This window comes from Onychostoma macrolepis, chromosome 15 (assembly GCF_012432095.1).
Source record: "Onychostoma macrolepis isolate SWU-2019 chromosome 15, ASM1243209v1, whole genome shotgun sequence".
Lineage (NCBI taxonomy): Eukaryota > Metazoa > Chordata > Actinopteri > Cypriniformes > Cyprinidae > Onychostoma > Onychostoma macrolepis.
In genome coordinates this window covers 7,445,630-7,463,420 of record NC_081169.1, presented here as the reverse complement: position 1 = coordinate 7,463,420, position 17,791 = coordinate 7,445,630, and the positions used below count along the sequence as shown (strand labels likewise).

The 17,791-nt window shown below is 36.8% G+C and overlaps 1 protein-coding gene across 2 annotated transcripts in view; it reads left to right on the top strand.

Annotated features, from left to right (window-relative positions):
• The window catches only part of foxo1a (forkhead box O1 a), a 41,087-nt gene extending 24,767 nt beyond the window's left edge, over positions 1–16,320 (top strand). Inside the window, exons 2-4 of one of the 2 annotated variants that reach the window (XM_058799449.1) lie at positions 10,970–11,161; positions 11,277–12,490; positions 12,666–16,320. In XM_058799449.1, the coding sequence (XP_058655432.1) occupies positions 10,970–11,161; positions 11,277–12,490; positions 12,666–12,669 (1,410 nt within the window). In that variant the 3' untranslated portion in view covers positions 12,670–16,320. Of the gene's footprint in view, positions 1–10,969; positions 11,162–11,276; positions 12,495–12,665 lie in introns of those variants that run through there. The other variant, XM_058799450.1, reaches the window with a different exon arrangement.
• Positions 16,321–17,791: the final 1,471 nt, after the last annotated feature.

Below are 17,791 nucleotides of genomic sequence, written 5' to 3'. Positions count from 1 at the left end.
ACTCTAAATCGGTTCTCTTACACCAGCATGATCCAGGATTACAGAGCGTGATCTTTATTTGGAAGGAAAATGAGCCCACTCTGAAGTCTTGTGTTCCGCTATTGACTGGATGTATTGAGTTCAGCTGGAGTCCAATATTTCATTTCCCTGGAGTGGAATCCGAAACAGAGAGACAGACTAGAGGCCTGGCGAGACCTTGGTTGGAGCTGGTTCTGATTTGAGAAACATTCTGATCCAGTGAGTCAGGCGGCCCCACAGACACACATTCAGGCCAGAGTCAGTCACGAAGGACTTGGCAACCATCACTCCAAGCTGGTTTAGTGTCCTATTCTGAAAGGCTTTGAACATTTCACCCCTTTCTGAAAAAAATATTTTCAATAATCTTTAGTGGAATACTCCAGGTTTTTTACAGTTTAACTTAAAAGGACAGTTCCAGTTTTTACTATGCAAATATACATTTTTATTGTATAAGTTATAAAAGAGCTTAAGCAAAAATACTTCAGATCATTTTTGGATTTTGGTGGTTTCCATAAGTAATGAACTTCCTGTTTTACTATGTCAAAAAACTGTACTTTAGAAGTTGCATAGAGTAGGGATTTTTGGTGCCAAAGACCCCCATAAAGGACAATTCAAAAATTAATTCACATCTTAATTAATATAATTTGAATATTAATCATTTTTAGCTGTGCTGCACATGCAGCGGGGGGCTAGAAGAGTTTCAGTAACATACTGATTGACTAAGAGACTGAATTTTGTTGATAAGTTATTTTTTGTTTTGTTTAAAACACGTTGATATTGTTTGTATCAAAGTTAAACTTTCTTTCTCCTTTGACATGTTCAAAATTAAATAGAAATAATTTAATAACTACCATTTCTGTCCTTTAGTGTGACGTGATGTCCTATGGTGTGACATAATGTCCTATGGTGTGACACACTTAAAAGAACCACAGGTTTGTTTTTATCTCAAAACATCTTAAAAAAACAGTTGAGTATTGCAATAGGGGAGATACAAATATCACTCAACTTAAAATGGTATAATTTTCAGCAGTTTTGAACAGATGACAGCAAAGTTTGTCTTGAAATTGTCCAACAAGTCATGGGGAAAAAATTATGTTCATTATAATTTCATATTAAATAAATAGCATTATATGAAAATAAGTGTCTAACAATGAAGATAAATCTCTCTCAAGCTATTTATGTATTATAAAGAGGGTTTTTTCCCCTTTATTTTGCTATGTCACACCATAGGACAGATTTATGGTAGAGATCAGTTTAAATGTTAAAAAAAAAGCTGTGAAAGAATTGACGAAGTTTGTGACCCTTTATATTTTCTCAAAGATCAGACTTCACACTACATAAATATATGCATTTCTTTTTCAAAAAAGGTCTTTTACAAAAAAAGCATTTTTTACTGCCTATTTGTGAACTACCCATATTGCAAGATGTAGGCTAGAATCTGTGATTCCTGAGTATCCACACTGGTGCGGTGACTGCCAGACTGCCACATATTCACCTCAAAACATTAGATTCATCCGGAACACCGGATCACAACCCCGCGCACGGAAGATAATTCCGCACAGAGCTGCAATTCCAGGTTTTCAAACAGAGATGGCGACAAAGAGGCAAAACTTACGGACTGCGGCTTTAAAATCACAAAATGCACTGTCGTTTCCAAAAGAAATGATTAAAATAACTGGAAATAAAGTTAAAAAAAAATGTAAAAAAATTATTATTAATTCAAATATTAGTATTTAAAAAAAGAAAATAAATAATTCAAGCATGCTTTGCACAATAAATACAGATCCAAAGCCAATTTTACTATTATGATTTGCACGAAAACATTGCAGTCTAGTACATATGTTCTGTATGGACATTGTTGCATTGATGCCAAGTGAATTTAGAATAATTCCTTTGATAATGCATTAATAAATTACCATTGATAATCTTCATTTTCTGGTGGAACCTGGTGATATGCAGCCCAATTGCTAAAGATTTTGATTATCAGGTGTGAATTTTCATTTCAATTATTTATTCAGCTTCAGCATGCCACTGACGGAATTTACAGGAAGTGCGCAACAGGAAGTGGCGAGCATAGTATGTCTGCATAGTGCAAATCTAAGAGAAGATTGTTTCCTTGTTAGTGCTGAACACCTGACACTCATACTGACCTGACTTGGCACGCTAGAAAATATTTGCACCTGTGTGTCTGTGTGTAAAGATAGAGAAAGGAAAAAATTGACTGGAACTTCTGCTCTTCTGAATTTCTGTACGTGTATGTATGCATGACAGGAAGAAAGAGTTTGTGAGTTCATTTTTATGTGGCAATAAATCAATGTCTCCTTCTCTGCTGAGTACAGAGATATACTCATCTGGGTGTCTTATCTGTTCCTGTCTCTTTATAATCTCTGTGCGACTGCATACTCGCACTGTTCAAAGGCAAGCCCCGTGCCCAGTTTTAACCGATAATATGAACCACTGGCATCGACTGCCTCTCAGGTTTGTCTGGGGAGAGCTGAATAAAAAGCCAAACAGCTGAAAGATAATTTTAAAACAGACAGAACTTGGCACGGACATTGTTTTTGAGTTTCCAGTCTTGTTGCCAGCTCAGGGAATTCCCTGATGTGCTGCCTAATGGTTGCATAAGAAGCAAAACTGTCAATCGATTAAACATTTTAATCATATCATATTTACATGATATGGTGAGTAATTAATCGAATAAATCACAATTAATCACATATTTCAGTATTTGCTTTAAAAAAAAAACTTAAATGTATACATACACTATAAAAGTACATTTTAATTTGTGTCTGTCAAATTACATCTACTTTGACTAAAGGTTATGTTTTTTAAAAGGTAAATGTTTTTTTAATTTTTTATTACAAATCAGCACAGTGTGATGCATACTCAAGAACTGAGCAACTGAACAACATGACAACAGTCATCGAATAGTGTCATGTCTAGTTGGGGATGTAGAACAACAACAATTGAACATGAAAGTTGAAAGTTACAAAGTTACAGTATTTGTGAAATCTTAACACATCATATTAGCATACAGTATTAGTGGTCATGGTAGACATGACATCTCCTGAAAGGCATGAGCTAATTTTTGTAATGACACTGTTATTATTTTTAAGTCAAATGGGATTACCTTCTGTTTGTAAAGTATTTAATATGTTGGATTATCCAAAATTATGCATTAGCAAGTGAGTAATAAATACAGAAGCCATTTTTTCCATGGAATTCCCCACAAAAGTACCTTTATTTATTGTGATGTAACAATACTTGATACTGTCATTTTATCATTTTGATCATAATGCTAAACTTCCAGTTTTTCTTCAGGGCTAACGCTTTGGAGCATTTGAGTTTGTTTCCACCTGACTGCTTCAGTTCTGGGGCTTGGGTTATACTTAGTATGTGTGAGACCTGCTGAGCTAGTGATGAGCTAATGACAGGTCTGGGCGCTCTCTCTGTCTCCTGCTAACCACACTCACACATTCTTGACGTCTGTCAGCAGAAAGCAGCGCTCTCTACACCAGACATGACCCAACACGAGACCAACGCTCTAAATGAATGCATAATTAGACCCTCGATTTATGCTGGGCTTTTTTGACCGTTGTGAGGAGCTTCATATTTTGTAACCTTTTGCGGTCCCACGACTGCATAAAACTGCTTTGAAGTCCTGTAGGAATGAGGTTATGTCATCACACATTGTGTTATTTATTTTTTAGTCTTTTTGACATCTAGTTATCTAGAGCAGGCTGGAAATGGTCTTTTGTGTATTTTAACCAAAACAGAAGCTCTCACATGTGGCTACATCTGAGTCATAACAGCCTTCTTTTTGCTGTCTTTTCCTGGGGAGTTTTCCATTATAGAGCATAGAGGACGATTATAGTGGCATTTAGTTCTGCTTTGGAAGTTGTTCCTTGCTTCTGCAGGCCTACATGTTCTGTCATCACATCGAAATCAGACTGCATACTCACAAATCAGCTAAAACACAATTTATTTTGAAATTATGCTGATTCGCCAACTTTAGTTCATTGCTCCTTCATGTAATTCAGTTGTAACACTTTATTTCGATAGTCCACTTAAGACATTCTACTAACAGTAAATAACTTTGCAAATACATGTCAACTAGCAGTCATTAGAGTATTAGTAGACTGTCTGCTTAATATCTTCTAACACTTTATTTTGATGGGTCCTCAACATACAACATACTGACTATGAGAAACTTTGCAAGTATATGTCAACTTAGTCAACTAACCCTAAACCTACCTAACAGTCTACTCTGAGAGTTAGTAGACATGTAGCTGCAAATTAATGAGAATTAGTTGACATGTAGTTACAAAGTTACTTCGAGTTAGTAGAATGTCTAAAGTGGACTATCAAAATAAAGTGTAATCAAATCAATTGGTTGAACCAGTGTTTTGATTAGAATTTATTTAGATATTTTATTTCAATAATTTTAGTTTTTGTTTGTTTATTAGTTTGTTTGTTTTAGTTAAAATCATTTAGTTTTTATATGGTTTATATATGTGTTCCAAAGTTCAAGTGTGGTGAACTCTGACCTGCAAATTCGTATCATGTGAAGACGTGTGACCAGTAGAAAATCAACACATTATGGCATGACCTCTAAATTAAAAACAATAAAGCTCACGGACATCGAATAGATCCTATGTTTTTACATTTTAGTATTTTTTAAATTGTTTAAAGTGTTTTTTTTTTTTTTTAACCGCTGCCGCAGATTGTGACATCATGTCTTGTTCGTTGCTTTGTCCAAAGAAATTTTGTATGCTCAAAGTCTAGTGTGACCATGGCTTAAAGCACCGCTACAATACACATTATTTGGTCATCTTTGTGCATCTTTTGAGCGGCCCACCACAGGCATTGAAACATCTATACCCTAAACCAGCCCAATCATAAGAGACTAAGAAGTTAAGTCTGAAATAATCAACTAATCGTTCAGCAAACCCACCTTCTAATCAGTTCTGAAATGTCATTGTTTTAATGTTGTTTTTCACATCCGTAGTTCTGATAAAGAACTGGATTTTGATTCCCAGTGCTGATGCCTTCAGTAAATCTTGGATGCTTAGAGATGGAATGAGAGGGGGAAGGAGGGGTCGCAGTCACAGAACAGTGTGGCCTTTCAGGCTCCTTGGAGGAAGGGATTGAAGTAAGGAGGGAGAGAAATAGAAATGGAACTCTGTGTCCTTGGCTTGTGGACTGCCCCGAACACATGACCTCCATCTGCCTGTGCAGCTTACAGTGACACGCACACTCACTCAAATACACACACTAGTGTATGTTAGTGTGTTGCATAAAATCACTAACATTTTAATGTATACTCAAATAGACATATACGACCACACACCTAATCCAAGCATGCGTACTTGGCGGAATCCAACGTCAGTACTCAAGGAGGTGATAGAGTTACTTTGAAATACCTGTGCTATATTATTCAGTTGGCTAGTTATAAACATGTCAACAGTTTAACTGACCATGCTGATCCATGCTGTTTAATCAAAATATTTGAAACTATTTTCTCTGTTCCATTGTTGGTTTAGTTGTTACAATGACAATTAACGCCATGTCTACACGTGTCTACACTGAACACATCAAGGCAACGTTCAAAATCCATTTGTACTGTTGTTGAAAATAGGGCAAGCCTCACGGATTACATAAAAAAATTGAACCAATCAGTTTACTGTTGGCGTGTATAATCACTAATTATAATGGTTTATCTGTAAATTTGCCCCATCACACAGACACAGTGTGAGAGTGTCCAAAATAAAGAAAAAATAAAATGATACACTTATTGTCCTTACATTTGTAATTATTTAAAAAAATATATAATAATTGAATAAAATCAATTTGTATAAAGGTACAAATGTCTGGGTTTGTGTTAATCATAGAAGAAGTGTATATATGAAGTGAATGTATATGAATTACATTTTTTATGTTTCTGAATAAATTAATTGCTCTGGACAAAGAAAAAAAAAGAAAGTCAGATCAAAAATCATGTCAAATCATTGAACCAGTTACTGTGCCTAGTAGGTAAGAGCAAAAGATGATGGTTTTTCAAGTTAATGCCCACAATATTGCCCCTTGTGGCAACACAGAAAATGCATGTGTACTTGCGCTGCATTATAAATCATGATGAAGCATATTTCTAAACGTAATGACACATAAAAATCAAAGAATTTGAGTTCATATACTTGGGTAGAGTATGCATACTTACATGTCCAATATTTAAGTTATTTTCACCCTTATGTATCACATGCATGGTATGCAATCAGATGCTACATGTGGAGTACTTTTGTTATAAATAACCTGGAATATTCCTTTAAAGCTGCTGTATTTCTGTAAAACGTTATGCTCTCTGTAAGATTTATAGTTATCAGGACATGGGACCCTGTTTTACAGAGATATTTTAAGGCATATTTAATGTCTAGATGTCCATTATTTAAGGGGGCAGTGGAGTGGGCACTGCTTTGGCTGTAGTTGAGCTCTTGGGTTTGTATCTGTGGTCTGTAGGGCTTTGTTTATTCTCTCTGGAGTGAGAATGACTGCGGCTGGATCTTGTGCCAAACAGAAGTCTGCCAGAGGAGGAGTGCAGTAGGGCAGCTCTCTCTCCACCCCCAGCTTGGCTCTGTGGCCTGGCATTCCAGTCCGTTCCACACACACACACACACACACACAAACTCAGAGGCACAACCACTGCTTCCTGAAAGACAGGAAGTGAGGCCGGCTTCCTGTGACAGTCCTCTTTCATGTGGTCACTTCCTGGTGTTTGGCTTTTGCTGTTGACTTTCTTCATTGTTCCTGCAACAGGGGCTTCAAATCGTGTGTGTGTGAAAATAACTCTTTGAGTATGCAACAGCTGTACATGCGACAAATGTTGACACATTTGTCAGGGTTTGCACGATTATGGACAACCTGGAATTATCAGGGAATTTAAAATGTTTGATTTTTCAGGCCTAATCTAATAATCTGTAACTAATAAATCTTAAAAAAGCCAAGGGAGAGTTGTGGAGATTGTTATGCTCAGCTCATCTAGAAAGTGATATAACCTAATAAATAATAATATATAAATGTAATGCATGATTGTAACTTTGACAGCCAGCAATCGTCAAGCAATTTTGTTTCATGAGAACAGCAGATTTGGTATTGGGATAATAACTTCTTTCCAATGCCATGAGAAGAGTAAATTCAGTAAGCAAGTGATCTGCGGAAATGTGACTCAATTGAACTGCTAAACACAGTAAACAATCTCCCCTTCTTTGTTAATAATCATGCACATACTTTGAATGGAATAAGGCATAATACCAAGTTACTATAACTTTATTATAGTATAACTGTAACAACTGTGGTATTGTGGACACCATAAAATAATTGATCTAAATTAATTTAATTTTTTTAATTTATAACTCTACAGTTATAACCATATGAAATGACTGAAATGTGGACAATTTTTAGCACAGCACATTATACCACATTTTCACTGTAGGTCAATATAATACCATGATTCAGTCGCATGGATGACACATTGTGTTCTTACTTGATCATAACATTCTAGAAATTGCTCAGTTTTATATAATGCCGTCTCATTGTGTGTACTGTTGTGGTATTTGTGGAATGGCAGTATTGTTGCAAACCCAAGATTATAGGATCTTCACACAACAAGAGTGATGGTTGGGGTTTAGTATCCACCGACAGGAATGTGGATTGGGACACTGTAGTTCCAGAAGAGATAGGGTATTAGTGGGCTAGCTGTGATTACGTTTGAACTTTGAACACAGTGATTAGTTGGAATGCCGAAGTTCCTGTGTTCTGCCGCCACTAATACATCAACTATTGTCAAAACAGGCTAAAAATGTGTCAATCGGGAAGGAAGCTGCAGACCTGCACACAGGATGAACATGCTTTGATATCATTTGGGTTCTCTTTGTCGTTTTTCTGGCCGTTTGTTCTCATACTTTTAGGGACAGATTCAACTGCGGTTTGGAGAAACTCAGTTGGCTTGTGGTTTTCAGAGGACACAAACATACAGTGCAGCAGTCAAACAGGATAAATGGACTCTCTCATAGCTCCAGTTTGTCATCATTCCAAGGTAGCATCAGGGAGGGAACTGCTGTTTCAATAGTTCACCGCTAGTGCACGGACACTTTGATAACACTCAACAGGAAGTGGAAGAGTTTTTAGCCACATCCAAACATACTGATCTGCCAGACTGTTCCCACTCAGAATGCCGTGTTATGTCCTGGTATTCCCCAGACCCCCAGGGCGCCCATTCTCCCAAACCTCTCCATATATCCATCAGTGAATCCTCTTCTAATGTGGTTGTGGTTAAATTTGTCACGCTATACAAATTTGCGGACTGGCCAAGAGATATTTCACATGACATGCGAAGTTGTGTTTTAAAGTAGTGACGCTGTTTTCAGTTCTGCAGTTTTCTGTTCAAAATTTGAGCCAGATGGACAGTTTTAGTTAGCAGAGCGAAATTACTTCAGTTGGTATTGTTCGGCTTTGGATTCATTGCTCTGAATTGTTGTGATTCATTTGATTTTTAGATTTTGCTTCACTCTGTAAATACTATGCACATAATGTACGTCATCATAGGATGTTATTTGAAGTTATTCTGATAATTTCCCCTTTTTGTGCCATGTGATGCATACTGCCCACAAGAATGGTGAGAGGTGTTTCCAATTGGCTGGCTTTATTTCAATTTCTGGGAGTCTAGATGTTTTCATGCATTTTTGAAAATGTTTTATACCATTTTTCATTTTTTAAATGTAAAGTGGTTAAGCCATGCATTAAAAAGTACTTGAATGTGAAGTAAAAAGTAGTTGATCTATCTTGATGTTTTCACAAAAAAAAAAAACATCAACTGTGTGTCTGTTTTTTTTTTTTATTCCCAAGGTTACTCCATTTGACTATTTGAACTTAAAAAGATCAAAATATGTGTTAGTTTTAAAAATGGACTGACATAGTCATAAGTGTGTGTGGGGCTTCTTTCTGTGATATAATTTCCTTTCTTGTCACTTGACAATAAAATGGCTTCCTGCATGTTGGTTACACCACACTGACTGTAAAGGCTGTATCCTAGTAAGGTTGTATACCTAGGCTGACACCTCATCAGGCTCCAATGAAGATCATCTCAGCCTTCTTTTCACATCCTTTGTTATTCATATTTTAAAGGATGCATCAAGTGTATCCTTCGCGTCCTCCAACCATCCATAATCCTGCACTACACATTCCAGTTCATGAAAAGGAATTAGCAGAAAATGAGTCAGCACTGAGCTTGTCCAATATCATTATGAAATGCAAAAAAAAAAAAAACTATTGCAGATATAAGGATTATGTTTGTTGTTGAAAAATAATTACATAATGCTAAACTGCTCATGATGAAAACCACAGATAGTTGTCATTGGCTGTATTGCATTAATAGAAAGTGAATAGTTTTTATTCTTTTTTATTTCAGTTTTAGTTTTAGTTATTTTAGTTAAAAATTAAAGTGAGACATTGAGACTTGAGACTATTACAAAATAAGTTTAATTTTTACAACTTTTTTTATTGACTGATTATAAAAAATGCTAATTTTATTTTTGTGCTGTGACCATGGAGGTGGAAACCTTAATGACATAGCTAGAAGACTTGCTAGACTGTCTCATTTTAGAGTTTAATGCTGAGGAGGCCTCTCAGAAAGACAGGACTAAGACAGATGCAACCTCACTAGGATTACGACTGATAAATTTGATTTGATTAAAAATCATTTTATTTCAGAATAAGAAAGAACACATAGGTTATTGTTTATATGAACTGCATTCGATCTTTCAAGATCTGTTTCTCTTCAGCACGTAGGATTTATAGGCTAGATTTTCCAAAAATAAATAAATTAATAAATTAATTAATAAATGTGTCTCTGCATGTGCTTCCTGAAGCCTTTTAGTTCACAAACAACCGCAAAGACCATCTTAAGCTGCCATCACATCCTGTAACTATCCATTAACAACTCTAAATTAGACACAGGAGGCATTAGGCCAGCATTTCAAAAATCCCCCATTTTCCACCTCTCTAGGGAAAATGGTACTAATGATTGAGATCACCATGACAACATAGGTAATGCGTATATGCCAGGCTGAATGTTTACCTGTGTTTGCCAGACATTATGGGATGTGAGCTCATCAGAGTGAAAGAAAGTACATATTTTTTTACTTCACTACATGTGCCCTAGTGCCACAACTATTCATTGGCAAGAATAGAATAACAAGCACAGAAATGGCTGTTTTGGTTGGTCATTAAGAAAGGTTGCTATTTAAGTGATGTGTTGCTAATTATGTCAGACCATGTGGCAGTGCATTTTTTATTTATTTTTCTTTCATAATTTTTGTGCTCCTATAAAGAAACACATGTCATTGGTTGAAGGCAGAAGTTGACAGGCCAAGCCACTCAAATAAACAAAGCAATGTTCTGAAAACGTCACAGTGTTTATGCACTTTTGGTAAATCAACTTACGAATGGCTTACTCATAGTTGCATCTGCACTTAAAACTAAGAGCGCACATGTTCAGAGCTCTGAACTTGAGGATTAGGAATGTCCTTTGTCACTAAATGTAGAATTATGTTTTCATGATTCACAGCGAAACATCGAAGGCACTCTCTTGTTCTGTTTGAATAGACCACTGAGAGAAATTTGTAAATATTTGCAAGAATATGTTTATAAGAGTGGCCAATGTTCAAGGAAAACTGTCCTCAAGTCTCCTTTGAATGACAGAAAATGATGCATATAGGTGAAGGAAATGGTGAGTGGACGAAAGTGGAGGTGAAGAGAAAAAAGGCTTTAATAGAAAACAGCTGCTGTGAGGATTTGCACTCTGCTGATTTACCGTCAGAGGGGAATTTACGGGAACAAGGCAAACTACGAACATAACACTCACACTTTTTTCTCCTCGCTGTCTCTCTCTCTTCCACAGAACTCAATCAGACACAACCTGTCCCTACATAGCAGGTTTATCCGAGTGCAGAATGAGGGGACAGGTAAGAGCTCTTGGTGGATGCTCAACCCCGAAGGCGGCAAAAGCGGCAAGTCACCTCGACGCCGGGCTGCCTCCATGGACAACAACAGCAAGTTTGCCAAGAGCAGAGGACGAGCAGCAAAAAAAAAGGTAAAAGCTGCACACTAGACCTGCTGCATTCTCTTCCATAAACAGTACACAGTATACATTTGTACATACAGTTACTTTTCTTACAAGTTTTTTTTGTTCATCTCTAACTTTATAGCTGGCTCTTCAGGGTGGTCCCGAGGGGGGCGCCGATAGCCCAGGCTCTCAATATGGCAAGTGGCCAGGCAGTCCGAACTCCCACAGCAATGATGACTTTGACGCCTGGACGGCTTTCCGTCCCCGCACCAGCTCCAATGCCAGCACACTGAGTGGCCGTCTCTCGCCCTTTATTGACGACGAAATTGGCGACTCTGATGTCCACATGGTCTACCCAGGCCCTGGGTCAGGTGCCAAAATGACCTCCACTCTCCCCAGCTTGTCTGAAATGGCTGGTTCTCTGGGTCACAGTGGCTCTGAGAATGTGATGGAGAACCTTCTGGATAACCTCAACTTGCTCTCACCTAAGAACCAACCGGTGGGGTCCACAGTAGGGCCTGGGTCAGGATCCAACCAGTCCTCGCCTTCTTCGCTCATGCAGGCCAGCCCTGGTTACTCCCCCTACAGTTCCCCAGGTCTGGCTGCGGTCAACCAGCAGACCCAACAAGACTATCGTAAGTGTCTTTACGGCCAGGCAGGAATGGGCAGCATGTCCTCCATGCCGATGCAGCCTCTGCCAGAAATCAAGCCAAGTTTTGTTTCTGGCCCAGGAACTATGGGCCAGTTTAATTGCACAGCAGGGCTGCTGAAGGAGCTTCTTACATCTGATGGAGAGCCTGGAGAGCTCATGCCCTCAGTGGACACCGTCGTCTCCCAGTCAGCTGGAGGCAGTGGATGTATGTTGCCTCCCTACAATAGTGGGCGGAATGAACTTATGGGAGGTGGAGCATCCCACAGCCATGCTCTCTCTCATCCACACAATATGCACGGACAAGCCACATCTTTGGCACTGAATGGGCGATCGTTGCACCCTCTGACCGGGATTGGTCACAGCAGTGCTGGTGGACGCTTGGGAAGCGTCAAGTCAGCCATGCAGATGCAGTATGGAGGCTCCAGTCATCTTGGAGGTGGGCTTCCTCCTTACTGCAGTGTCAACAGCAACGGATATGGGCGCAGCCCAGGGATGATGCCCCACCCGCAACAGCAACACCTGGAGAAGCTGCCCAGTGATCTAGACGGGATGCCTGTGGAGCGATTTGAATGCGATGTTGAGTCCATCTTGCATGATACGCTCATGGACGGAGAATCGCTGGACTTCAACTTTGACCCCATGGCCACCCAACAGGGGTTCCCACCTCACAGTGTAAAGACCACCACCCACAGCTGGGTGTCTGGGTAGGAGCTACTTTTGTTAAATTTATAATATTTTAACAACCTAACAGTATCTGAAGTCCGGAAACTTTTCAAAAGGACTTTTTGAGTAGTGTTTAAAACACACATGTAAAAACTTTGACTTGTGTAGATGATATATGAAGTGGCTTCTTTGACATTTTTATTTTTATTTTTACAGGTAAAAATCTCTCAACTGGAAAACAGCAGCACAGAGCGGCTGTCCACACGCATCCAAACCCTTCGTCAGGGAACGTAGCCCCCATTATTCTTTTGCTTTCTTCAGCAGAGGCGGCTGAGATACGACCTCACACTGCCAAGCACACTGGCTCAGTACAGAGCTAAATTGCAAGGACATTTTCCTCAGACATTGGGACTCACGTTCAAACTAAGTGCCAAACCAGGTGCCTGTGCTCCATAGCCAAATTGACAAGCTTTATTTTGCTGCCTTCTTCTTGCTGTAGAGAATCAGTCGTCAAAAATCAGGGCAACGAAAACCTGAGGCCCTTACATCTGCTGCAACACAAACTTACCAATGTCCACACCAATTTTCAGTAATGATTTTACAGCCACATTTCCATTAAGGGCAAACTGTGATAAGGTATAACCATCAAATCCAACACCAGGCAGCACAACTCAAGTTCATTCGATACACCTCAGAAAAGCGACTCCCAAGGTAATAGCTCATTCATTGTTGTGTTGTCAGTTCAAAACCCTACTCTGCAATTTTTGCTGAGAGTAACACATTCATGCTGTGCTTCATGGAGACTCCATGATTGGCCTTATTGGGAAGAAGAACTGGAACAGCGGTAGGCAGGAATGACTGTAAATAGATTTATTTAGAAATAGTCCTACACAAACATGACCTTGAAAATGTTAGGGAAATTGCTGCAGACTAGTTGAACTGCGTCACATACAGCACATCATTACACTTTCATTTCTGTCTTGTAACATTTTTCATTCTGTCTCAGCATCTGACATAGGGAAGATGTACTACATTTCTAAATAGTGTGTTACTATTAATTGGTGTACAGAGAGTTTACACAATGATATCAACAATCAGGGCAACAGATTTAATGTTGTTTTGTAAATCTGAGAGAAACTGGACTTGACATTTTAAATTTTGGTAGGCTTACATGGAATAGTGTTTCTCATCTGAATTATATACATCTTTCCACATTTCTTGTAAATACATGAAATATATTTCAAAAACATATAAAGTAGAAAAATAAGAAGGCTATTATATATAGAAGGGTTTTTTCACAATTATTCTTATTGCTGTTTATTATTGGCTTCAGGTTGACATTTTTATTATTATTATTTAAAGAAATAACTCACCCAATAATGAAAAACTTATAATTTACTAAAAATATACAGTAACTTATTTTTTTTTCCAAATCAATTTATTTATTCTGTGAAACACAAAAAGTGACATTTTGAACAATATCATGGCTGCTCCTTCCCATGCAATGAAAATGCATGGAGTCTACAAAAATGGTTCATCTTTGCCATTTGATGGCAAACACCATTGGTTTTTGTGTGGTTCTTTGCACATCTTATAGCGCCATGTTTGTTTTGGAGGATTTATGTGAAAAATGACAAATTTCGACTGACCCAATACTTTAATTTTTTTCATTGTATGGAAAAGAGCAGCCAAGACATTATTAAACAAAATTAATTTGTGTATAATGGAAGAAAGTAAGTCACACAGGTTTGGAATGACATGCAGACAAAAAAATGATCCCAGAATTAGAATTTTTGGATACATTACTTCTTCTAAGCCGTTTATAGTATTGTATTTTTTTAATGAGATTCTGGGTCTTTAAAATCCAGAACTTTTTTTTTCAGTTGTTCGTTCCTACAAAGATTAGGCCTGTCTTTGTTGTGACCCATATAAGAGCTAAATCCCAGGGTAAGACACCACCTCAAAATTAAAAATAATAATAATAATAAATAAATAAACTGTTGTGTTTGCTCTTCATAATTTCTCAAGGGGCCGGGACACCACCAAAGCCTTTAACAGAGGTTAATGTAGTTTAGAGATACAGCGCTAGGGGATTTCGATGCCTTTGCCACTGTATTGAATCTGTTGCTATAGTAAAGCTACAGTTCTCTGCCTTTAAGAAAGTGTAGAGACATTGACAACATTATTTGGCTGAAGGAAAAGTGGTGTGATTGTATCATGTCATGGTGTATTATTTACACTTGTATTATATTTCTATTTGAATTCACATCTCTCTCAAACTGCAGGCACTGTGATGTATATGTTCTTCAAGTTTGTGGTGATTTTCAAAGTCTGTGGTGCCTCAACTTTTGTTTTTCATTTCCATTTAATTTTAGTTTCTTATTGCCTTTACCAGGAATTGACTATTTTAGGTTCCTTACACCCATATTACTAGACTTAATTTTCAAATTGGCCAGCAAAAATTACAGATATCTCAGACAATTCATTGAAGACTTGAAAATACTCAAAATGGTTTCTTGAGTAGTGTTATAATACAAAAATGCTGAAGACATTTTAAAGCTTTGTAGAAAACAAAGATATATTAGGTTCTCACTATTGGCCAATTTGTTAATATTAAATGCTTAATGTTATTAGAGGTGTTCTTTAAGAACGTTAACACTGTTTTCTAACCAGGCGGAATGTGATAGAGCAACAAGCAACAAGTCACTTGTTGGTGTTTTGGTTTCTGTTCCTGTGGCCTCCTACTGTGTAGCTCCACCCATTGCAAAATCTCATTGGTCCAAAATCCCACTCTACATAACTCTATATGTAACTTAAAATATGATTGGCTGTGCCATAATTTTCACTTTTTAGTATGGACAGACAAATTTCTTGTCATGCCTGTTTCGGACAGTGAGGTTCAGTCGTGAGAAGATTGTCAGACGTTTGTTAACTTAAACAAGCTCACGTCATTAAAATATTATTATTAACCTCTGACCCACACTGCCTCACTCAGCACAAGAAGAAGACCAGATTACTTTGTGCCCAATTATCATGAACATGCATTTGCTTTGTGAATTTAGCAGGTGACCCCACCTATGCACATCCATGTACTTTAATGATTATTAAGATTATTGTCATCTCCAGTATGTTTTTACGATGACGAGATATTTGATATTTCATGTTTGATAGAGCTGTGGAGTCATGTTAATGTCACAGATGTTAGTTCATAGTTCTGAAGAATATGAAGTATATTTAGAGAGTAGAAGATAATTTACATGCACAGCTTTTTGTACATTGTACACTGTTATTCTTGTATTTAGCAGCAGTTTGTAAAAAACATGAACAATTGAAAAAGAAAAAAAAAACTAATAATGATCATTGAAACAAATTTGGAAGAAAATTTAGCTGTTTTTCTTCAGATTGTGGAGTTTGGACCAATTTTTAATGAAAAAATCAATTAATTAATTAAAATACTGCACTTTGTCTATAGATGTAATGAGTTCTCCTAGAGAGATGAAAAAAGTGAAGATTATCTATTTTGAAACAAACTGTTACATTTCTTAACTTATGTACAGAAATGATTTGATTCACAATCAAAAAAATGATGTAACTAAAGGTGCAATTTGTTTATGTAGTTGAGAAAGTAATAATCTATAAGAGAGAAATGATATTGTTAAGCTGACATGCCAATACTGACATATGTATATTATATCTTTATTCTTTAAGTTCATCAGCAGTGAGCAAACAGTTTGTGAAATGTGAGGCCATAGCGCTCTGATTTTGTTCTTTATGCCGATGTTGTGCTTGTATTCCTGTACAAGAAACATGCTGCCGCTGTAAAAAGCCATGTGTATATAAATTATGTTATATAAAGAAGAATCCAATGTGACTGTCTCTTTATTCAATCACAAGGAACTTTGAAACACTTTGGAAGCTTTGGTGGCTTCTGGGAAATCTTAAAACCAATGTCCAAAAAGTACGGTAAAGGTATGTGACAAACCTGGATTATTTTGATTATGAACAATGTCATCCCTATTATCAGGGATATCCACTCATTTTAGCAGATTTATTGAATGTACACACATGCTCAAAGATGTTCCTCTAAGTCAGTAGCACTGAAAAGAGTCATTCCAGACGATCGACTGTCAGATCTGTCAGCTGGTCAGTTGAACTTTTAAATAATAATTTTAGTCTCATTTTGTTTTTCATAACTCAGCCAGAGGATGAGTACTTGAACACTGAATCAAACTGCATTATATGGCTAGACTTTAATAACACGAGTGTAGAACCATCACATATTTCTATTCTGTATTATGATTACATTGCAAAGCCATTGAAATGCTCATTATTAATGTCCAAATTCATATAAAAATTGAACATTATAAATTTACATTTAACTTCTGCTTTTATACTTTCTCAATTTTACTTTTAACTTTTAATTTACGTGTTAATGCAAGAATAAAAATTGAAAAAAAATCATTTAAAAATGTACTTTAGTTCCAGTTCCAAACATAACTCCCTTTTTTTTAAACACATATTTTCTATCTTGGTTCAGGGATCGGTCATAGAATGTTCTTGAAGATTATCAATGATCTGGAAGATTTTGTGTTATACAATGTATATTTCTTAAGATTCAACAAATGGTTGTTGAAATGCCCAGAAAGAAATGCTCTGAGAGACACAAGGAAAGAGGCAATGTGTTTTTGGAGGTTATAAAGAATAAAGAGTTTCTACAATTTCTGACTTTTGGGGGGTTGAATAATTTAGAGCCTGAATGTTTAGAGCCTATTTGATCTTTTTCACTTTTCATCAACATTATGTTTTCAGAGTCACTCTGTAATTGTTTATGAATGCCTTGGTTGAATAATTGTAATTGCAACTATATATGTGCGTGTGGGTGTGTATACTTTTTTACCTTTTAACAAATCATAAAATTCTGTAAAGTGTTCAAGAAATAAGATTAAAAACAAATAACAATGAAAAAAAGGGACCACCCTTTTGTGGAAGGTTATCACTACTGGCGAGACTATATTTTTTTTAAAGAGGTTTTGAAAAAAAAAAAAAAATCTCTTACGTTCACAAAGGAAGCATTTGTTTGATCAGAAATACACTAAAAGCAGCAATATTGTGAAATATTATTACAATTTAAAATAACTGTGTTCTAGTTGAATGTACTGTAAAATGTAATTTATGTGATGGCAACGCAGAATTTTCAGCAAAAAGCTTTTGTAAAAACCTAAATTTGTGTCTAAAGAATTAGTTATTTGTTAAGGTGTAAAAATTGTAACAATGCAAAACCTGACTTGCTGGAGATTTTTCACTAATAAATTCTAATCAAAATTTGTAAAAAGTGGAGCGCA